The sequence below is a fragment of the Manis javanica genome, chromosome 7, assembly GCF_040802235.1.
Source record: "Manis javanica isolate MJ-LG chromosome 7, MJ_LKY, whole genome shotgun sequence".
Lineage (NCBI taxonomy): Eukaryota > Metazoa > Chordata > Mammalia > Pholidota > Manidae > Manis > Manis javanica.
In genome coordinates, this window is record NC_133162.1 from 41,246,783 (window position 1) to 41,272,313 (window position 25,531).

The 25,531-nt window shown below is 35.5% G+C and overlaps 1 protein-coding gene across 5 annotated transcripts in view; it reads right to left on the reverse strand.

Moving 5' to 3' along the window:
• KAT6B (lysine acetyltransferase 6B) overlaps positions 1-25,531 on the reverse strand; it is a 162,988-nt gene that overhangs the window by 130,674 nt on the left and 6,783 nt on the right. For all 5 annotated transcript variants that reach the window (XM_073240798.1, XM_073240797.1, XM_037013267.2 and 2 more), the window contains 2 exons: positions 21,970-22,036; positions 17,798-18,676 (listed from right to left, as the gene is read on the reverse strand). In XM_073240798.1, coding sequence (XP_073096899.1) covers positions 17,798-18,418 — 621 coding nt within the window. In that variant the 5' untranslated portion in view covers positions 18,419-18,676; positions 21,970-22,036. The remainder of the gene's footprint in view (positions 1-17,797; positions 18,677-21,969; positions 22,037-25,531) is intronic.

The window sequence follows — 25,531 nt, forward strand, 5'->3', positions numbered from 1 at the left end:
TATTCCCCAAAGTTAGGATTCAAGATGCTTAGACTGAGATAATCTGAGGTTATCTGAATCACACAAGCATGAGAAAGCTGTTCCCTTTTCATTTTTTTCATATCTTCTCATTAAGTCTAGGAGAATCTCAGTTTGGTGTTAATATAACTTTAACAGCTCTCTAATGTTTGCTAATCTTCCATTCAGAGAGCAGGCCTCGGGCTCAGAGCCCTGGTGGATAATAGTATCCAGCCATATTTCAATAAAACTTTTCAAAATAACTTTTGGCTACCTTGTCTCTAAGACAGGGAATGCTTATTTTACACTTAAAATAAATGATAATTTCCTTTTTCCATAGCTCTATTTAAGAAAGTGAAACAATTTAATTATTAATGAATACTCGATTACATTAAATTTTCCAAATTTACATTTTGAAAAAACTTCAAACCTACAGAAAAGCTGAAGTAGTACAATGAGTGCTTATATACCTTTCACTTAGATTTACCAGTTGTTAACAATTTTGCCTCAAATCTTTGTAGCTGTATTTATCTATACTCACACATATATATTTATACACACACACTTTTGTTATGGTTGCTGAATCATTTGAAAGTAAGCTGCAGAAGTATGACGCTTCACCATTAAATACCTGAGAATACATCTCCTCACTCATAATAAAATCATCTTAGATAGCCAAAATGCCATCATCATATGGAGAACTTTAATGTTAATGCCTCAATTTCCCCTAATATCTGGTCCAAATTCAAATGTGCCTAATTATCCCCCAAGTTCTGGTACAGAATCCAGTGAAGGCTCATACATGGCATTTGGTTGTTATGCCTCTTTAGTGGGACAACCTGAGAGAAAATAGTAAGTAAATAATATAGACAGTACATGAAACCAGCAAAAACTGTGATGGAGGCACATTCTGGTTTGAAAAACTAACCAACAGCTGGAGGGGATTAAGGGGAAGTAACCAAAATGATTAATAATGGAAAAGAAAAAGAAAATCCTCTGCTACTAAACTAAGTTCATATTTAGAGCATACATTTAGGAACTTTGTTTATAAGGACTTGAAAGAGGACAGAGCAAGTCAAAAGATCTCTCTGTCAAACCATACTTACATGCCAAAATGTGCTTCATTAAAAATTCCAGAGCTGATACATGTTCAAAATAACTACCTCATCTCTTTAATTAAACAGACACAGTATTAGGTGATTAAATGCTTAAGTATTTTATTATTCTACTTTATAGATTAGATGACTGAGACTCAGGGGGTTTTTACAGGCCTTTGATTTCTGTTATTAGAATTTTCTCAAGAAGAATGTACTCATACATTTCTTCTACATCTAAGGGAAAAAAATTTTTTTAAGAACAAAAACTACCAAAAGTCTGAATCTACTTTTTGTTAAAAATATGTGTACAACTATATGTATAATATTTATTTACAAGTGTTTTAAAAGGGCTTGGAAGAATACATACACATCACTAACTGTGGTTGTCTTGGAAAGCTGTTTTAGGGGAATAACATCAGGGCCAATGAAGAATAACTTTTACTTTTTACTTTATATGTTTAAACTTTTAACATTAGGTATATATTATCTTTATAACTTTTTAAAAGCTAAAAAATGCAAATTTAAAATTTTAAATGTCCATATTCTTTTAATCATACTATTCTGCCATAAGTATGTTTTAAGTACTTCAACCCATTGAACATATTTGGTTTTAATTTAATAGTAAAATATTTAAGTTATTTTAGTAAAAAATTATATATACTGTGTTACAACACAGATTTGGATATACCACACATTACAACATATTATATCATATCTTCTAAAATCCAATACTGTGTTTTCTCTCTCTTGGATAAAGTTGTGTTCTCTCTTCCTCCTTCCCCTCTCCCTCTCTTTTCCTCTTTCATACACACACATGAAGATACACACATGCACACACACGTGCAATCTGATCCCCTAATACAAGCATAACAGAACAGCCAACAGAATAAGCTTACTAATAAGAAAACATATCTTTATTGAATAGACTTTTTAAAAAAATGTTGGAATGAATTTATTAAAACTAAAATTTTTAAATATGCCAGGAAAATGTACTGTTCAATGGAATGTCACTCATTAAATGAATAATACACAACGAATAGGTAGTGTTCAGAAAGCAAGGATGGCTGAATATTAGGAAATCAGTTATTATGATTAATCATATTAAAAACCAAAGGAGAAAAGTCTCATTTCCATAAATCCTGAAAAGACATCTGATAAAAATTAAAAATCTGTATCTGATGAAACTTCTTTAACATGATAAATATATAAGCCTGCATCATGTTTAATGGGGAGGTAGTGAAGTATTACCCAAAAACATATCCACTATCACTAGTATTCTTTAACAGCATTAAGGATGTACTACAGCTGATAAAAATCAGGCAAGACTTAAGATTTAGAAATTAGAAAGGAGGAAGTAAAATTAAAGTTATTTGCAGATCACAGCATTACATACCTGGAAAACCCAAGATAATAAACTAAAAAATCATTACAGGCACAGGGAATTCAGTAAGGTATCTGGGCACAAAATTAATATATAAAAATAAATAGCTTTCCTGTTTTAGAAAAAAACCCAATTATAAAGATTCCATTTATAATAGCAACCTGAAAAAGATAATATCTAGGAATTAATCACCAGAAAATTTAAAATCCTTAAGTACATACCAGCCATACTCAATACTCTACACATACAAAAGACTTTAAATTGATGATAATGGTTATATTACAGAAATATTTATAGTAAAAATGATATAATAATAATTCAGTAGTGGCAGGGGCCTGGGAGAGTGGTAGGGATATAACTGACACAAGAAAGGTCCTCAAGTAATTACTGTCATAGCTGGTAATAAGTGAACATTGCTCTTTATTTGTATGTATGCTTAAATTTTTCCACAATAAAAATAAATTAAGTAAAAGAATAGATTTAAAAAGTGGAAAGATATACCTGTTTTTTAATAAGACTCAGTATTATAAGAATACTATTCTATACACTAAAAACCCCAATAAAATTACAAGATCTTTTGAGTACTAAGCAGCTGATTCTAAAGTCTGTGTGGAAAAATAAGCAAGTATAATTGGCCATGAAGATTCTGGAAAAGAAAATAAGAACACATTAGCCTACCAAGAAGGGGTGGGGAGGGGGAGAAAACTAACAGGTGTTGGTGGGAATATCAAGAAGTCGGAACCCTCATCCATTGCTGATAGGAATGTAAAACAGTGCAGCTACTGCTGAAAGCAATTATGGACTTCCTCAAAAAGTTAAACAGAATTACGTCCCAACAATTCCACTCTTAGGTTTATATCCAAAATAAATGAAAACACATATTCAAACTAATACTTTTACACATGTGTTCACAGCAATACTATTTATGCTGTCTAAAAGAAATACACTTTAGATTCAAAGACATAAATAAAAAAAAGAATGGAAAAAGATATACCATGTAAGCAGTAACCAAAGAAAGGTAAAGTGGCTAAATTAGTATAAAAAAAAAAGACTTCAAGATAAAAAGTTGTTACTAGTAACAAAAAAGGTCATAGTATAATCATGAGAGGGTCAATACATCAAAAAACATAACAATTATAAATATGCATATACCTAACTACAGAGCCTCAAAATATATTTTTAAAAAGTGACAATACTGAAAGAAGAAACACAAACAATAACTGTTGGAATCTTCAATATTAGGAGATCAGCAAGGAAATAGGAGTCTTTTTTTTTTTAACTGAAACGTAGTTGATATACAATGTATTGGTTTCAGGTGTATAACACAGTGATTTGACAATTATATAAATTACTAAATGTTCACCACAGTAAGTATAGTTGCTGTCCATCAAAATACAAAGATATTACAATATTACTGACTATATTTCCTTTCATTCCCATGACTAATTCATTTTACAATTGGATATTTTTACTTCTTTATCCCCTTTACCTATTTTACCCATTCTCCCACCCCACTCCTCTATGGAAACCATCAGTCTGTTCTCTTGTGTTTATGAGTTGAAAACAGAAATCTCGAACAGCACTACAAACCAACTAACGTAAGAGGTATCTATACATGTCTCCACCTAACAACAGCAGAATACATATTCTTCTCAAGTGCACATGGAACATTTTTCAGGGTCAACCGCATATTAAGCCATTAACAATGCCAGCCTCAATATAAATGTGAAATCATACCAACTATGTTCTCTGACTACAGAGAATGAAATCAGAAATCAAAAACAAGTAAATTTAGGAAATCCACAGCCCAGTGTAAACATCTGGGCAATACTGAAAGGGAATCAGGTAGCTGGAGAGGTCAGATGGCAGGGCAGGGATCAGAGTCTGATGGGCAACAGCTCAAGGTGTGCCCAAGAGGAAACCCACTCTCTTCCAGTTGTATCAGATTTAATACAGCAAGGATCTCTCTGACAAATGCACTTTTTACATCATTAAAAGCCAATAGCTAGCCAGCTAAAATAAGTCTTTTTCTGAACCCTCAAGATTCACAAAACGAACACAAAGAGTTAGTAAAACACAGCCTAACATATAGGGTTAGCTAAGACCCTCTAGAGACATGCAGAGTTTAAGGGACAAATGTTTTGCAGTGATCTATGTATTCCAGAAATCCTTGGAAATGGGTATACTGTACTATGGAGGCCAATTGTCTCTTGCCCTCTCCCTCCTCCCTGGCAACATTCCAAAGCAAAACTGGAGACAGCTCCACAGCTTAAATGAGGTTAAGCAAAATAAAAGTTGGAAAGTTAACTGAGTTAAAATTCTCAAAGGTAAAAGTGAAGATGAATATTAAGAGAGATCTAAGATCTAGATTACTAATAGAGGAAAAGTTATTTTTTAAAGGCATCATAAATTAGTGGGGGAAAATAAGAATTTTCATACATGACCCCTGAACACTCAGCTATTGAAAACAACCACACCAAAACAGATCCTTATATCATTTACCAAAATAAACACTACAGATGATTTTAAGGATTTAAGTGATAACACCACTAAAGACAAATAAAAAACTACAAGTATTAGGATATACCTCTCTGATCTCAGGATGGGGAAGAACTTTCTAAAAATAACAAGACAATGATCATAAAAATTGATAATAGTATACTTCATAATATTTGTTCAACTGAGTATTTGCATATACTCATAAAAATATTAACACTGAATACGGATACTGACCTAGGCAAAAACAAAGACTGAATTACATTAAGATGAGAAGGGCAATGGGAAAGGGAAGGGTGTATGTATATGAGACCTTTATCTGTATTTTCCCTGGCAAGAAATCAATAGGAAACGTCTAAAATTGAAATTCAAGAAATAGCATTACAAGAATGTTGCTTAAAAATACAGAACTCTAACTTTCAGAAGAAATTACTAAATATGGTTGAAAGAGTTGAAGATAGTTGCCTCCCGGCACAGGAATGAAGAATGGGGAAGATGGCCTCAACACTATAGTTACTGAGAAATGACCATTAAACATAAAAAATGTGCAAGTTATTTGTAATAAAAAAATGCAAGTAAAGTACAGGGATCCACTCTTCCCTCCACCACATAAGCAAGAAAAAAAGTAAGGGTTAGGAACCAAGCACATGCCCAAGGCTCTCATATTCTGCATAGGAGTATAAACTGATGGTACGTTTTAGAACGTTTTTTGACAATATGTCCCAAAAGTTTCAGAAAAATAATTTATGTTTATGCCCCAGTATACCTCCTCTAACAATCTATCCTACCAGAACAATTACCCATGCACACACAAATTTTTAGTAACAATATTATTTCTAATAGCACAAAAGCTAGGAACATCCTAAATGATGAACAACAAAGACACAAGTAATACAACCGGCCATTTAAAATCATGCTTCAAAGCATAAGTAAGAATGGGGGAAAGACCCACATATATTTTAAATGTAGAAAGCAAAATATATAATTACATAGCTAGCATATTCCTTTTTAAATATAACAAATATATACATCTAGAAAAAAATGAAGAAAACAAAACCTTTTAACAGTATTTATCTTTGGAGTGAAATTTGCAGTCATTATGTGTCATCCAAACCTTTCTGGCTTTTTCAGCCAAAACAATGAGCATGTGTTACTTAAAACTCCTGAAAACATAAGACTGATTATTTAAGTACCAAGAAGAGGGGAGAAAAACAAAAGACTCATGGACTTTAGCCTGTGACTAGGGCAAGTTTCCAATAGGAGAGGAGGTCTTCATCAGGTGGTAAGGACATCAATTTACACTTTTCCTTCAAGAGCAGGACGGCCAGGGAGGGAGTGTTGTCGGTGGCTGGCTGCCCCTCCCGTGCCCCCGAACTCTGCTCAGCTGCCCTTTCTATCCCAGGAAAAGCTCTCTAGCTCACTACCTCAGGGCCATGTGGTTGTAGCAAAGTAGCCCTATGCAGTCTCTGCTATTATCTCCATCTGTCAGCTGAGGAAACTGAGACATAGATTGTACTTGCCCAGTGGAAATGTCAATATTTGAACCAAAGCATTCTGGCTCCGGAACCACTTCTTCATAAAACTCCTTTACAATGATCTCCAAGATCTCTTTTGGCAAGAACTAGGGCCCTACTCAACTAAAACATCTAGACCACATTAAGTAGACCCTGTTTGCACATTTGTAACAGAAGAAAGTTAGCCTTGGGCAGTGATTTCTATTGGCATTACCAGGAGATCTTCAGAAAGTTCTAATTAATACCTGGTTTCCACCCCTGACATTCTGATTTAACAGGTGTGGGGTGTGACCTGGGCATCAGAATTTTTAAAAGCTCTTCAGATGATTCAAACATTCAGCGAAGTCTGGGAACCACTGGCCTAAGTCAACTGACCTGTTGAAGGAAAGAGATGAGAGGCACCAGAAAAATATTCATGAAGAGTAAGCCCAACATTTTGCATACAATTTCAGGAATTCACAACCTCCTGAAAAGTGTCTTTGGACTTAAACTTAAAACTCCTGAATTTGGTGATCTCAAAGGTTGCCTGCAGTTCTGAAATGTTATTCTACAGCTGGAGAACTACCATACAACAGTTCTACCAAATTAATTCATAATAGAGGATGAATTTGATAATTTTTTATTTTCTATTCTGAAACACAAACTCCAAGTTCAATTCACCAATGATTTCCTTTGGAACATACACTGGGAGAAATGAGGAAAGGGATAAGCAGTACAACCTCACGTCAGCACTATCTGAATGGAGTTTAACCAAATGCAAAGATTCCTAAATAAGTAGATGGCTGTTGTGAGGAGAAAGGGAGAAGAAAGGACCCATCATCAAATCATCTTGGGAAACTGTAAGCAAGTTAAATTTCAGAACTTCTCAGGAACTTTAAATCTCAGAGCATTATTAGTGTCATTAACATCTTAAAGAGCACTTCTTTCTACCTAGCACATCATTTGGGAAAACCCACTTTAAATGATGCCACACTGTAAGTTTTAACAGTCTTTTCAATGACTCCTATTACAATCACTAAAAAGGAACCTAGAGCTCCAGGTTTATAAGAGCCCAATGCGTGACTCTTTCCAATAACTTTTCTTTGAAAGAAGTTTTCCTTCATAAGGAAAAAAAGAGGCAATGTGCTTGCTAGTTAAGTGAATAGTCTTTGAAGTCAAGATGCCTAGGTTTGAATCCTGCTCTAAGTGACCCTGGGCAAGTCCTTTAACCTCACGTGCCTCAGTTCTCCCCTTTGTAAACTAAAAATGAAAAGAAGTACTAGTTACTTCTCACAAGTAAGATACTGTATTTAAAGCACTTTAGCAGTGCCTGCCTCATAGTAAGCAAAATCTAAGTGTTGTCTGTTATTATTCATTCCTAAAGAAAAGAAATTTTCACTCACTCTGAAAATGAAGATCACCCCACTAGCCATTTGAGAAGGATTCACAAGCTACATGTCTTGGCATGTTTCAATCGGTAGTTTTAATTACCATTTGAATATGGTTTCAATTTTATAACTTCTTTAGTGCCTAGTACAGTGCTTTATATGTTACAAGAATTCAACAGGTACGTAATTTCATCCAAATCAATGAGAGGCCTAGAAGGTGGTGAGGTGGCTGTGCTTCAACTTGTATGCCAGGATTGAAACACCAGCTCCAACACTTCCTATGTACTCATCGGCAAGGTTTCCTTCTCTGGCCTGTTTCTTCATCTGTAAAATTCCATCAGTAACAGTTCATGTAAAATTATTTTGTATATATTAAATATTTTGAACATTCCCTGGCACACAGTAAGCACTAAATGTTCAATATTAATACCTTCTAGCATGTGTTCTGTTGAGCCTTTCAATCTAATAGGAACTGTTTATGAGGCACACTTTATAAGGCACAAGTACATGTTTTAATCATGTTCTTTTGCTTTTGTTGTATATCACAAACAAAATGAAGAACTGAAATGGTCAAACACAAATCACAGATTTCTAGAGAGTCAAGGCACTTCCCACAGGATACAGTGATATTCTACTATATCAGGTTTTAAAATGACCTAAAAGGTGGTAGTCTCAGTGGTAACTATTTCATTCTGTTTTGAAATTTTTAGAAGCTAGAAAAATACATACAATTTGTACCTGATCAATGTTCTGCAAACTGCCTGAAGGCTTGTGTTCATAACCTAGCAAGATTTATTGATGAACAACATGTCATGCTAAATTGAAATCAAGATATTACACAATTTTCCAATAAAGAGGTGATTTTATAAGTTGTATAAATGCTTTGTGAGGATGTTAATTGTTGGCATCTTGTTATATTTCAGTAGCTGGTGGAAAATGAGATAAGCTGGAAGGTTTACAGAAGGTCAGGGCCCATCAGGTGAGATCATCTTTTTTTATCAGCTCTAGAAAGCACATTTATGGACTGATAACTAAACAGTTATTCTTCAGCAGCTGAAACAGTATTTTCAAAGCATTCCAACTAAGTGCAGTGACTGCAGAAGATTCTACTATTAACTGTGAAATGAAAGGAGCTAAAGGATTATTGAGGTTAACTGCCTTTCTGAATCTTGATTTTATATTTATTTTCTCCAAATTTTTACTAAGAACTGACAGAATATACTATACACACACCTGCAAGATATTTTTTCCAATGAGATACAATTGACATAACATTGTGAGCATGTCATTCTCTTCTAAGTCAGTTTCTTTTTCAGCTTACAGAGTTCTCTAATTGAGGATTCAAATTTAAGTAACAGACAAAATTCTTCAGATGTCAGTTTTTAAAATGTCACCAAAGAGCCTACCATCTTATTAAGTTGCCTTATATATTTTCATGCATTCTGTGTTTATTTAAATGGGAGACCTTTTCTACAACTTTAAATGCACTTCTCAGAAAACATTTTGGATATCCAAAGTCCTATTGTTAGAAACTCTCATACTATTACTGCCAAGTCCATTCTTTATTTCTTCGACTTGTGAGTAAAGAAACACTAAGTGGGAAGCAGGAGGCAGTCCCTACTCCTGGCCCTCAGGGAAATGATTTAGGCTGTACCATCAGACCTACAGCACAGGCCTCCTGACTCCCAGCCTGCAGCTAGCATTACTCCCATACACTGTGATTCATTCCTTTCTACACAAATTTAGACCATCTTACACCACAGCCCTGAGACCTTCAAAGATTTGCAACCTCCAATGTAAAAACTAATTTAGATGAGGATACTGAAGCCACTGTGTGGCAGGCAGAATAATGCTTCCCACCCAAATGTTCACTTTCTAACGCCAAGAACCTGTGAATCATTGCCTTACACAGCAAAATGACCTTTCAGCTGTGATTAGATTAAGGGCTTTGAGATGGGGAGATTATCTAAGTGGTCCTATCTAGTCACAGGTCCTTTAAAAGCTGTCCAAGTTGTAGTCAGAGAGATGTGCGTATGGGAAAAAGGTCAGAGAGATTAAATGTTGCCAGCTTTGAGAAGGAGGAAGTGACTGTGAGCCAAGGAATGCAGGCAGCCCCTGGAAGCTAGAGAAGGTGAGGAAACAGATTACCCCCTACACCCTCCAGAAAGGAACATGGCCCTGCAGACACCTTGATTTTTAACCTGTAAGACCAGTGTAGGACTTCGAACTTACAGAACTGCAGACAATACATTTGCAGTTTTAAATCACTAAGCGGTGATTAGCTACAGCAATAATAGAAAACTAATACACACTGGATGAAAGGTTATTCACACGGTCTCCAAGTATCACTCTACAGATTACTTATAACTAGAAAAGGGAAAGGTGCCTATATAAACATAACTGGCAAATGCCACCCTACCAAACTGACCAAATAAGCACTGCCAGTAAACAGACAACATGGAAGGAAGCATCTCCTGATATAACAAAAGAGGAAATACACACCACCACTGCAGTATTTTTGCCAAAAATAGTCATCCTGAATACAATCAGGAGGACACAATCAGACAAGCACTAACTGTGGGACATTCTACAAGACAAGTGGCCTATACTCTCAAAAAAATGTCACTGACGTGAGAAGCAAAGAGGGACAACTGTTCTCTGTTAGAGGAGACATGACATCCAAATGTAATGCATGATCCTGAACTGGATCCTAGATGAAAAACAAAAGCTACAGCTGCATTTTGGGGCCATTTGGGAAAATACGGACTGTGTATTAGATAACTCGTTTCACTTTTAATTTCTTACATGAGATAATAATGTTGTGGTTTTATAAGAATACTCCTTGATACATTACTATTATAAGTTAATATAATTAATGCTATTTGTCAAATAATTCAGCCAAAAACAATTTTTGCATGTGTGTGTGTATACACACTGTGATACACACACACATTTAAAAACATACACAAACACATACAGCGAAAAGAAAGAACAAATGTGGCAAAATGCTAACCAGTAACAGTAAAAGAAATACAGCACTTACTGTACTACTTTTTCAACTTGCCTATATCAAATAGGAATCATCACTTGATGTCCTTAATGCTGGATTTTAGTTTGAGCATTCCTTGCTTCTCTTACCCCAGATGACCTTTACTCTCCGTTTCTTAAACTTGATTCCCATTTATGATCTAAGAGGGTCACATGCATGACAGTAAACCATGAACAAAACTCAGGACTGGTAGTATCAGAAGCGACTGCAGAAAACATTCAAGTACTGCCACTGGCTCCCAGCCCACTCAGGATCACAGGCAGCCCAGAACAAAGTACACCTCCTTCCTGCAGACCTCCTGGCTTTCCCTAAGACAGCTTACAGACATCAAAGAAGATGGAAATTATCTAAATTCACCAGGCTGGTCCCATTCCCTCCCTCAAACTGTGGAAGAATCACTGATATCTCAATTACCTCTTCTGCAATACCTTCTTTCCTGCTAAATGCTTTAAAAAAAAGTGTGGGGGTGGGGATGTATACTGGATTAACAGATGGAGAATTAGGAACAAAAGACCTCCGTGAAAGGGGAAACAAGAGTTAAAATGTTTGCATACCTCCAATAATAGTACAGAGGAACAAAAATTGAACTTGTCAATAAAATTAAGTTGCTCCTCTGAACTGCCTGTTTAGCTACAGGCAGGAAAGAGCTCAGCATGGTTTCTATGTATGTTATGCTGTTTCTAATAGAAAGGACACAATCAAGCCAAAACAAACATCTGTTAACCAGTTAAGTTTGTTAATGAAAAAAAATTGCAGCTGGTTTTATCAAAGATCAAAAGTGAAGCAAATTAGAGAAAGGATGTAGGAACAAAGCTGTTTCTAAAAAATAAAGGCTAAAGAATTCTAAACCCACTTGTCAAATTAACACAAATCCTTCCTGGATTTTGCTGAGACCACTGATTAGTATTTATTCCTATCTTGGAAGAGACCAGCCTCACAGCTTAAATCTAGTACTGTTCACACTAGAACTTTGTCTATATAGCTCATTTTCCAAATTTTTCAAAATAGTACCTTTTATAAAACAAAACAACAAATTATACTCTACATTAATATTCTGCTAATTAAAAGGCTCACTTATAAAAGGAAAAACAAGTGTATACAGTTTGCAACTAACTACTGCTGACTTCTCCAGGACAGTGGTACAGCCACATAACATCAGTGATTAGCATTTCACAGGGTGCACTGCCACACACACTCCCTTTCTCCCACATGTAAACTCCCCATCACCACCTGAAGACAGCAAGGTAAGAGCAACCCACACACAAATAAAAACACATTTTCCTCCTGGCCCTGCTAACTCAAAATGTCACGAACAAATTATATGGCTGACTCACTTGCTAACTTCCATTTAGTGAGCTAATTGATGTTTATGTGCTTAGAAACATTAATACATTGGAGAGATCAAAGTACCTGAGAAGATACACATTCACATTTTAAATGCTGGTATAAGAAAGAACAATTTCATCAAATCTACTGTAGTTAATGTACAGGCCAAGAGAAATTAAGTATATAAACAAAACAAGAAGCCATGAATTTTACCATCAAAATTTGCTATTGCAATGATAAAACAATCATTTTCTCACATATCCTTTGTACATTATCACACACAAAGATAAAATACATAAGAAGACCTTCATAAAAAAACATAAAAAATAGACCTTCATTCTGAGCAACATTAAAATGCACTATTAAATAACGTTTGAAGGGAAAGGATGAATAAAAATTTTGCCATTATCAGGATAAATCAACAACAGTACCTTTAAGTAACTGTTAAATAACTTCAAAGCTATAAAATACAGATTTTCTTAGCATTGAAAATATAATAAATGGAGCTGATATAAGCCAAACACACATGGAATACAACAGTGAACTAAAACCTGCTGAAAATATCCAAAACTGGTCAAAAATCCACACCCTTAGCATCCTTAATGCTTGGAAGAATACAGACTGATCTATGTATGTATCATATAGGACGGGATCATGTGTTGTAAAAGAGGCAGCTACCATATCAAATACCTCTAAGATCCAAATGGTTAAAAAGAATGTTTAAGACTAATTTTAACAGTCAAAAATCCTCTGGCATAATGTTTCTACTTAACCTGAAGCCTGTTTCATTATAAGTCTAGACAAGTCCCATCTTGAAAAAAGCTCAAAAGTGGAACAAACTCAGATTGCAATAGAAAGACTCACTCTTCATCTTCTTTACCCTCAACCCAACAAACTAGTTTGAAACAATCCAAGTGCTCTCAACAATGCCTCAACAACTGGCACTACTACCACAAAAGTAGTCCTCAGATACTCTATTTTGAGGAACATCTAAAGCTCAAATTATAGGCACAACATTAACTACAGTTTTTTCTTTCTTCCCTGACTGGAAACAGCAAGTATTTGATCCATCTGGTCTTTCACACTATAACAGGTATCTGTCTGACTTGACTTATTCTAAAACTGACTTTCATCCATACCTATTCCAAAATTCATGTTTATGGGAGAGTACATTTTGCAATATTTAAGGACTTTTCCAACTTTTGGTAGAATACACAGAGATAAGCACTTCCTGAGAAATATGACATCTGCAATACAAAGGACACCAACTCAAAGGAAAACTAAGAAAGACAAGAGTGAGAAGGACATTTGGAGACTCTATAATTAGCAGACAAAAAAGTCAAGTCACACATTTCTACCAAAAAAATCCAGTCATCTGAGACCTTGAACAGCTCCCCTAGGGATGAGAGACTTCTGGAAGCCTGCCACATCAAAGAACAATATGGACTAGTGAATAGTCATCCACAAAGCACAGGCAATTGGCAAAGTCCCAAAGAGCAATGGAGAAGGGTCTCTCTAGGGCAGGGATGATGGGACTGGAAAGGAGAGGACAGAGTGCAGAAAACAGAAGAAAGGAAAATCTAAAAATAAAGTTCTTTAATTTATGGCATTTATACAAACTGATATAGGATGTACATTAACCTTATATTTATGTAAATATTTCATATTAATATTACTGCCAAAAGCCCTAATAAAAATTATCTCCCTATAAGGGGTTAGGAGACAAACTGAATAAACAACTGAACAAGTCAGGACCACAATAAATGACTTTTAACAGTTTTAATCAGCCTCATTTCTGATCATCTGTGCTCCTTTGTAAACTCACCTATATTTTTTTCTTATTGATACTATCACTGTTTTTGTAATTATGTTTGAAGGTTTTCATAAGATATTAATAGTTATTTCATTTCTTCATGTATCAAAAGCCCTACCTGTTATTAGAAGTGTTTCCCTTTCCAACTACAGCAGCCTAGAATGAGAGTGCCCATATTGTGTACTACACTGGAAACATCCGATATTTGATACTCAATAAATTTTAGGAAGATACTCTCAATAAAATGAAATACAAAAGAATCTGTTTAAAATTGAACTAAACTAATTTTATAAAAAATGCTAAATCCAAAATGTTCAAATGGAATCTTAATGCTACAAAGTGTGTGGTGATAACTGAAGTCTCTCTTTTAATATTTGACTTTTCAAAGTCCTCATAATCTGACCTAATTGAGCTTTACCACTTTTAATGAGAAACACTAATGCTATCCTTCAGGAGTTCCCTCACCAAGTCAAAGATAAAGTTTATCTCCAGTGGTTTAATTCATTTCCATATCACCTCACCAAAGAGAGCTTTCTTAAATAAATACAAAGAAGTTATGCTAAGGAGCCAGTGTGGTAATATCCAATTTGAATTCTAGACTATCAGAAGATGTGCAATTACATTTCAGAAAGGAAGAAGCCCTTCTATTTTAACTTGCATTGTATTCCTCCTAGCAGTGATGCACAGGAATGACGACGGTAACTCTAGACACAGATTTACTACTTTCCCTACTGCTTTCCCATATTGCTAATATTATAAATAGTCCCTGCCCTAAAAAGTGTAATAAGCTCATGGCATTTAAACTTAAAATATCAGAAATCTACTTGTTGGGGGAAAACTGCTTCTAAGCATTTGAGGAAGTGGAAGAAATACTTTTACTATTAATGAAAAGCTACGACTGTTGAAGGGTATAGAGACCAGCAGAGAAGTCTGCTCAGACTTCCTGTTACAATCTTGGCTTCATCACTTAGCACTTCTGTAAGTGACCTTGGGCAAATTACTTGGGCTTTGAGCCTCAGTTTTTCATCTGTAAAATAAGGATAATAATCTATGGCCCTCACAGTTATTGTGATAAATCAAGTAGATAATAAAGTCTAAAGCACTTGGAAGAGTGCCACCATTTAACAATTAAATGCTATTATTTTTACTATTTCTATTTTCCTTTTTACAATTAAATGAAACTGCTCAGCCAAAGAAACTAGAAAAACAACTTCTTTGAAAGACATCAGTTAACTAAATTACAACTGATGTAACTCCATCTCTGTACAATTGCCATTTATCATAATCCCCTCCCACAATGCTAACTCTACAGACTTCTAGCACATCAAAAAAATGACAATCTGTCCTTTCAAATATATTAGAAAAAGTCCTATATATACAGCCAATCTACATAGACTGAAGTTTAACAGCTGAAATAAGAATAATCAAAAGCCAAAAATTAGCATGGTATGATTTTAATATACACAGACACTCAAAATATTTTCTACAGTACAGAAATGTTCATACTGGCTATGTGACATTTTTGGATACCTCTGAGAATCTGATAAACACTACAGACCCTGACCCTAGAAAAACATGTGGATATAACACACAACTTTACATCTGATTTCAGGGAATTTGTGACCTACCTACCCCAAGATCATTCATGGACCCAAGTTAAGAATTTCTATAATATTTACTTAGCAAGTTTATATGGTTTTAAACTATTTACCACCTGTAATCTCAAAGGGCAATATATAATGATGTAGTTTTTATTACATTTTAATGAAAAATGCTAATGTAATATCCAAAACAATACATTGTGGCTAAACTGACTTGACCTGATTTTTATTTGTTCTTTTTTAAGAATTAGATTTTGATTACACAATACACAAATGATCTCCAAATTTCATCAAGCAAAAATTCTAGGACACTTTCCTTGTTATATCATGACATACAATTGAAAGATCATCATCATCAAAAAGCAGTAACAATTACACACTCAGCAATAAATTACTCGGTTCTCAACCCTAGACACTTCCAGACATCAATTTTCCTTTGGACTAAAAATCCTGCCATACAGATGCCGTATGAAAAAAAATGTAAGGTTAGCAAGAAATGATGCATAAGGTTAAAGAGAAGGGTAAGAAAGGGACCGTGGAAAATCTGTAGTGACTCCTCTATCACAAGCAAGGACATTCCTTGGATCTCAAAATTATTGAAACATAGTATCAAACTGTCGAAAGCTGCTTGAATCAGTCCACATACCGTATATTATAAAACCTTAATATAGCTTAGGGGAATGAGTATATTTTAAAAACAAAGGTATCCAAGTCGATCAGGAAATGCTTCCATATTCCCTTAAAGAATTTCCTCATGCTATAAGCTTTTATAAAAACATTTAATGAGAAGAAAGAGCTTAATACAGATGTGTCAGACATGGGAATTAGGATTTGAGTCACTTGCTGTACTTTTTTAAAAATAAATATTATAAAAAAGAATATTTCACAGGTTTACTTTCTTTTTTAATGCCCACATTCTCTCACAAAGAATTGGGAGTTGATTACACAAATACAAATACCACCAAAGAGCAAAATTAATGTTGAGGAAAACTAGTAAAATACAAATAGTTAATAAATAAATGCTAGAGTTTAATTAGTCTATAGGAAGGCAAACCACCTAGTCCTACCCAGTTTCTAGAGCTGGGTGTCTCTCAGCTTGAAGTATTGAGAGAAGCAGGGTCTATCTCAAGGGCTGGCAGTATCCAAAGACGGAAAACAAGCCATGAGGAGCACATCTTTTCCTAACACTTGTGTTCCCATAATCTCTAAAAATGTAGTTAACACATAGTACCACCCTTTCTATCAATAATGGTTAATGGTTTACAAGATTTTATAAAGTTAACTGATATCAATATATCCACTCACCCAAAGGACAGACAAGAAGCCCCCAAACTGGATGGCCTGAATTATTATAAACAATTTGGTTTTGCTCTACTTTGGTTTTAGTTTGGGAGGTAACTTCAGTAGCTTTGAAACAAAACAAAAGAAAATCCTATCAAGCCATGACTTAAAATTACAGAAGTAACTTAAGGAGAAATCTGCCATATATATATAAATACTATAGAAACAATGTAAGGCGCACAGAAACCAAAGAATGTAAGATACAGCATGAGACAAAATAAACATTCGCTTTCACCCGCTGAGAGGTGGACAATAAACTGACTTTAAATTAAAACAGGAAGAATTTAGGTCTCAAAGTAAAACAACTGCAGGAATGTAGGGACTATCATTATTAAACTAACTAGTCTACAGATTCTTCTTCTCTGAAAATAATAAAGAGAAAAATACATCACTTATACTTAAAAAGCTGAAAAAATAAGTATAAATAATAACAGATCTAAATAGAGAAAAATATACAATAGCCTTTCTTAGATTTTTAAAATATATATGATCCTGCCTTGAGGAAGGAGAATCAAAGTTCTCTCTCCTGGTCCGTTCAAGCACTCACCAAACAGCAGGGTTCAAAAAACAAATCACAAAATCATCACATTAAATTCTCAGTCAACCAGTGTGGAAGCCCTCAATACACTGTAAAGCAATACAGAATAATTTTTATTGTAAAGCAGTACATATATTTTAAAATATAAAAGTCTGCTCTAAGGCAAAACCTCTGATTTTATCAAACTTTACGCAGAACTTTTGTCCATATACAAGTTAATTGAATCTATACAAGTCAAATGGGCAGTACTTACACTTAGCATTCTTCCTTCACTTACCTGGTCTTTCTCATGGGGCAGAAGGCTGACGGGAGGGAGCGAGGATGGGAAAGCACTGGGGTACTTGGGGGCCCCTTTGCCATCGAAGCTTCCATAATTGACCCTGTACTGCGGTCCATCTTTCAGTAACCTCCCATTGTTCACGGCGCGTTTGGCCCCCAGTCGCAGCCGTTGCTGAAAGGCTGGGCTGGTGGTGGTGCTGGTGAGGTCACTTTGACTTCGGAGATACTTCTCTATGCTCTTCAGGGAGGAGCCATTTGGCTCCTCAAGTCCTTCAATTGCTCTCCTTAAAAGTTTATTCCAATCCACATTGCGAAGATCATTACATGATCCTCTAGACCCCTTGGTTGACTTCGGAAAAGTGCCTGGTTTAACTGATGAAAAGCGCCCAGGGTTGTCTGGGTCCTTATAGGAGGCAAGGCCTTTGTTGGTGACTTTGAGAACTGAGCCATCCTGAACACTGAGTTCCAGCTGTTCAGAGACTGTCTTCTTATCCAACCCATGGGAAGTGCTGACTGCATGGCAGATTCTTTCTTCAGAGGGCCTTTGCTTTTGCTTTTTTATTTTCTGTATAGCTTCAAGAATCCACTCTGTATAAAGTGGGTTTGCAAGTTTTACCATGGTTGACAAATGACTTCTTCAATACAAAAGTTACCCATAGAGGTTTTCCTTGTATTTAACAGAACTTGAACATTTAAAAGTCATTTACAATTCAACAAATGGGCAGATTATTCCAGACTATATAAAGCAACACCTTACAAACATCCATCCTTAAGAGATTAACAAGATGACACACAGGCAATGTTGATAGTTGTCTTTTTTGACCAACAGGAAAGACTGCATTCAAGTGAAGAACATCTTTAACTAGGAAATCAAGACCTTAAAGGATAAAAAGGGGGGAAAGGCTCTTAATAATGGAACTTCTAAAAATGATTTAAAAGACTCTTTAGCATTACTTTTTCAGATGCAAAAGAACCATAGAAGTAATGAAAGGCAGGTGTTATGTAACAAAAGCCATAGTGACTATATTTTCCAACCATAAATTGGGTCACAGTCTGAGAGGGATTTTTTTGTTGTTGTTATTTATATGAAGTCACCTGTGGGACATTTAAGAGATGATACCTAAATTACATATTTAATGGATAACCTTTATTGAAATTAGTAAAATTACACATGAAAGTGATTCAAGATTATGTCTATCATAAAATTGACATCGAAAAATAAGTCTGATACAAAAAAATCTGATGGAAGTACATTAAACTTACTTTAAGAAATCTTAAACTTAAAAAAATAAATAAAAAAGCAATAATCCCTATTCTTCTATTTCAGCTATATCCTGATTTTCCCAAGTCTTACACATAAGAAAATTTCCCACTTAACCACTTCTTTGGAATCAGAACCTCCCATCCTTTTGGGAAGGGTCCATATTCTCAAACCCACTGGCTAGACAAACTGAAACTAACATAGTAACATTAATTCTTCACCTTCTAACTAATGTAGCAGTCTAGGTATCTTAGTACTGGTTTAGCTCATGAAACAGCTCAATACAGGAAGGTTCGTATAAATCTAGTTTTAGGTAGACAGCAGTATTGCTCTCTGGATTCCTGGTACACACCTAAACCACCCCAGACCTTCATTCTGATACTGAAAACACCTGCAAAGAGCACCAGGAGCACCGGGCCTGGGAGCTTGGGTCAGATCTGGGCTCTAATCTTGCTCTCTGCTGATATCACACCTTAACTCTTTCTATAGTTGAAAGTTTATAGAGTGTACTCACATGTAACTTACCACTTAATCTGCAGGACAATCTTTGGGTAAAGTGAAGGTCAGGGGAAGATGGAACTCACTCAAGGTAACAAGCCAATAGTAAACTTAAGGCTCAAATGCCATTATTCTAAAATCCAAGTCCGGCACTAGCTTCACCTGAGCCACAACTGCCTGCTCCAGCCAGCTCAGCCCCTGTAGTCAAGACTAATGGAATGAATGGCAGCTCTGCCAATGTCTAGTGAGAAACTCTGGGTAAGTAACTAAGTTTCAGACACTTTACTACTAGAGCAATACTAGTATATCCCTCACAGGACTATTGAAAGAATTAAGTAAACACAGTATCTAATATTCCATATACAGTAACCATCACCACTTCCATCAAATGCCATGTCTTACACACTGGCATTTTATGAGATGTCTGAAAACATCTCATAAAATACAAAGTTAAAGTTATTTCTGACAAGCCAGATGGAGAAAGACAAGTACCAAGTGATTTCACTCATTTACGGAGTATAACTACAAAGCAAAACTGAAGGAACAAAACAGCAGCAGACTCACAGACTCCAAAGGACAAAGGGGAGGAGTTGAGGAGGGAGGGAGAAGGGATTAAGGTGCAATATGGTAGGCACACATGGTGTGGGGGGGGCACGGGGAAGATAGCGTAACACAGAGAAGACTAGTGACTTCTGGTTATTTAGATTTAATGTACCTAAGAGAAAAATAATATCTTTCCTTAAAACTTTAGCCAGATTATACTGAAGAACATAACGTTTGCCCTGAAAGATTCTGCTGCTGAAAAACAACATGGGCCACTGAACTATACTTATTCAATCAGCTTGAAAAAGGCAGTTTAAGAAGAATTGTCCTCACAGAGAACAGATTGGTGGTCACCACAGAGGAGGGGAGTGGGGGATGGGTGAAGCTGATGGTTACATGACTGTACATACATGTCAAAAATCATCCAGCTGTACACCAAATCTGTATTTTACTGTATGAACCTACCTCAATATAAATTAATTAAAAATTAAAATAAAAAGGATTATCCTCTTTGCAATCAGTAAACTGTAGATTTACTCAATTTTTTCCCCCTCAGATTCAGAAACTTGGGGCTCAAGGGACCTTAGACACCAGCCAATCCATTCTCTAGTTCTCCAGTAAAAGATCCAATAGAGCACCAACAGATGGCCACCAAGTCTCAAAACACTTCCAGTGATCGAGAATTTGTCACTTTTTGAGGCAGCTCACTCCACTGTTGGACAGCTCTAACTGTAATAAATTTCTTGCTCACAGGAACCAAAATCTGCCTTCCCCTAACTTCTACCCACTAATTCTACTTCCTCTAGAACAATCTCAAGAAATTCTTACTAATTCTTTAGTATGACAGGCCTTCAAATATTTGAAAACAAGTATTTTTTGAAAACCACCACAATCAAACCCCATTCTACTTCCAGCCCTGAGACCATCCACATCCCAGTTCCTTAAACATTTGCTCATCACATGGTTTCCAAACACCCCCTTTTTCTTGGTTGCTGACTAGTTTGGCTAATATCCATCTTAAAATCTGATAGTCCAGGCATTATCCAATTATAAATGCAATCCAAGGTTACATAACTTTCTTAACAACCCTGCCACACAAGTGGCTCATGCTAAGCAGACAGTACAACTAAAAATGCCAGATCTACTTTTCAAAAATGCTGTCAAACTGAGTCTTTCCATTCCCTGCCTTGTGCAAATTTAAATGCTAGGATTTAAAATGTATTACAGTTCATCTTCTTGGTTTGAGTCTATCTTCCAACCTATTAAAAGATTGTTTTGAATCTTGTTTCTGTCATCTATGTCATCTGCAAATCTAATAAGCACTCCTCTTTGTGCCAATATATAAATCATTGACAAAAATGTTAGACTTGGAATGGGGTATGTTTAGGAATGAAATCACTGGCTTTCACAGTGTAACCACTTTCACGATAGAACACAGGAATCATTCTGTTAGTAAGTTTAGAACAGGAAACTGATCTTTACAAAGTAAAATGGTTTGGGGCAAAATTTCATTAGAAGACATTTCAGTGTGTCCAAATAATCATTTCATCTTTCATCATTTATTCAGGATGAATCATATAATTTAATTTGATTGCACAGAGTACAACTGCAGGAAGCAGGAGGAGAGGTCACAGAAAAGTATACAATATTGCAAAGTTGCTTTCAGGCATTCTGGTTACACAAGCAAATGAACATATATTAAAACAAAATGCACTTCATAACTAATAAATACTCAAAATATACTTCCATGACAAGCTATTACCAAAACCCTTACCCACAATCAAAAGAATCATTCATATCCATTACCAACACATTTCAGTAAAACTGACATTTTAATCTTAAAAATATAATGAAATAAGGAAAAATACCAGAATTGGAACTCCAAATGTTTTAACAGTCCATGACAAAAAAGATTGTCCAGATCTTCAGACAAATCTGCCAAAAGAGAAGAAAAGTAAACGTTAACTTGGGCATAAAGACATACCTTAAATTCAACAACCATCTATGGAGCTCCACAACTATTCAATACAAAGAGCAGCAGCAATGAGTTTATTAGTACATTATAATTGGTGACATGTTAATTCTTTCATACCCCTAGGGAAAGGACATGAAGCCTCAAAACAACTGCCTAAAGAAGTACATGTCACTCTTCTTGAAGGCCAGGTTAGTCTCCAAATTTTAAAAATCATGTGTGCAACAGAGTCTAAATGATCCCATCATTAGACTAGGAAAAAAAAAATCCCACTATTACTCAAATAGGCATGTATATCATTTTGTCTGGGGGGGGAGAAAAAGTCAAATGTTTAAAGGTCAGTATTAACTTCCCCAGGAAACACTATTTGTCCCAAAGGTCACCTGACATCTAGGTACTGATTGGGCTATCAAGACATGGCCGATAACAGACAGCACCTAAGAGAAGGATGGACCAGTTTCTACAATAGTAAGTCCGTGTTGACACAGGTCACACTTTAGGACAGTAGTGATAATTTTACTTAAAAGGCAAAAGATACATTTAAAACAACATTGTGAATAACCAAATTTTGATCTTATATAAAACGAAGCAACCTTAGACCCTCCTTCCCAGTCACAGACACACACCCCACTCCTCAATTTAATCTCAAAATTAGCTCTCATCTGACACCAACCAACAGAGTTAATTTGGCAGAAGCAGATGTAACTCAGCAGCCCTTTGCTACAAGGAGAATCAGTGTGAAAATACACACACACATAAAGCTAGGAGAGAAACAAAATCAGAAGTCTCTTATCTGTAGCCAATTCTCAACTAAACACATGCATATTATCACTTTATACATTATTGACTGCAAATTTTTAAATCTTAGGCAGGTTTGTTTCTGACCTCTCACTAGTCCCACTGTAAACTGGTACCCTAAGAGAATAGATTTAAAAAAACAATTTAGTTTTAGTCTAAGCAGTATCTAACCAGAAAGACAAACCTACAGGAAAAAAAATGTGTAATTAATTCAAATAGAAATGCTTAAGTCAGAATTATCCATACCACTTCTCTTTTTCAGAGCACTAGGGTTTGTTTCTTATGCAGATAGAACAGTCTATCACAAGCACAACCCCAAAAATCATTTTTCTCTTTTCATTGTTTTCTATAAACACCTCAAAGTTAGACTACAAGGCTATCAAAAGGGAGTGAGTCATTCCAAATTAATTCTGGGTACTCATGCTACAGCAAATCAAATTATTCTACTTCCTAAGGTTTTGAATCATTTTATTTTTATCTATAAAATAGTATCAGTAAACTACATGGTTGTATCAGACAGTCTTATAATAAAACATTATTTACATCATTCATTATAAACCATCCCAAACAGATCTAGAGAAATGCTTAGTCCAACACTGAGCTTTTGGCTTCGTTAGTATTATATAAATATCAACACTATTCAGAAATATGCATGTCAGCATAAGAACAATCAAAATATCCTGGATCATAAATATTATGTGAAGCCTCCTCTAAGCTTTTACCAAAGCTGTGTGTTGTTTCAAAATCTATGTCATAACATTTGAGTCATGAGATTATAGATGAGCCAAAAACAGTGGTTTAAAAAAAAAAAAAGATTAATAATAGAGTTTACTCTTCTGTCATACTGAGTTTTACTTGCTAACAGTTATTTTTAGCTCTCTCACTTTATATGCTCCTGGATTTCTTCATAGCCTATTGTGTAACTGAGGATCCACAAATCTTAACAGTATTTTCTGAAACAAAACATACACTACTTAAAGGAAGGGACCTTTACTTCTTTTCTTCTATAACCACCCAGCAAAGACTACTGGCACAGTTGCTCAAAATAGTGTCCTTGGTTAACAAATATCTGCTGTGTGGCAACATTAAACATCATCCATATGGTGGTACTTGTTAACTTTCAAGTCCTGGATGCATCTATTTACCCTAAAATTAATGCATGAGGCCCAAAACATGTGAATTGGGAGGTGAGGTTACAAATACTAACTGAAGAACAACCAAAAAATATTTATCAAGATATTGTTCCATGTATGCAGCCTTATGGTCAGTGTTTAGAGAATACAAAGCAATTGAGAAGTAACAAAGCACTGTTTGGCAATTCCTCAAAAAGTTAAAGATAAGAGTACCACACGACCTCATAATTCCACTTCTAGGTATATACCCCCAAAAGACTGTAAACAGGTACTCAAATAGGTACACACATGTTCGTAACAGAACTATTCACAACAGCACAAACCAAATGTCCATCAAAAGATGAATATATTGACAAAATGTGGTTCATCTATATGCTAGAATATTATTCAGTCATGAAAAAGAATAAAGTACTGACATGTGCTAATGTGTGGATGAGCCTCAAAACATGTAGTTAAAAGAAGCCAGACCCAAAAGGTCATGTTTCATATAATTCCATTTATATGAAGATCAAGAAGAGATAAATCCACAGATAGAATAAAAACTGCTGGGGCCTGGTGGGTGAGGGTGCTGAGGAGGAAACTATTTAATTGGGTAAGGGGTCTTACTTTGAATTGATAAGAGTTTTGGAACTAGACACAGAGGCGGTGGTCACATAACAATGTGAATGTACTAAATGTCACCGAATTACTCACTTTAAAATGGTTTGTTTTTCACTTGGTTTATTACCTAGTGGATATGGTGTACTGAACAGTACAAACTTTAAGCCAGATTGACATAAATAAATAATAAAATGGTTAATTTTATGTTATATGAATTTCACCTCAATAAATCATTAAAAAATAAATAAAACTAAACTATAATCATACCAACCATTTTCTGACAGGGACTGTTGGCAAAGAATTTTACACAGATTATCAGTAAACCTTAAAACAACCCTGTTAAGGTAGTATTATTGCCTCGTTTTGCTTAAAGAAAACTGAGATGTGACCTGGTGAAGATTTCAGACCAACACAGGAAGTAATTCAGATGCCAAAACCTAAATGCTTTCCTGTCTCTCCATTGGTTTTCCAAGTAGGCTCCCGGGAGCTCTTGCAAGAAAGTTCCTCGTGTGCACAGTGCAGCGCACTCTGCCATACTGTGTCACCACCCCTGCTGGGCCACCTGAACCCCTTGCACCCAACAAAGCAGCTCCTCCTTAACTGTTCTCTACAAAGTGAGCTTCTCCTTAAGATTTACTTCAAAGAAAGGGTTCTGATAGCAGAAGCTAACAAGTCAGGAAACAACTATGACTAAACCTTGCTGAGCATGACAGGTGACAGGTAGGATACCCCTTAGATGGATGGACTTAAACTGGACCTTGAAAGACAAGGCAGAACTTGGATAACTGCTGGGTCTCTCCACCCAAATTCAAATTTTTTATGGCCCAGTGCAAACGACATCTTCTCAGAAGCCCTACAGCTCTTAATAGGAAGTTTTTAGCTTTCTTACTATGCTGGCATTTGTTTTCCACTTTACGTTACGCTTAT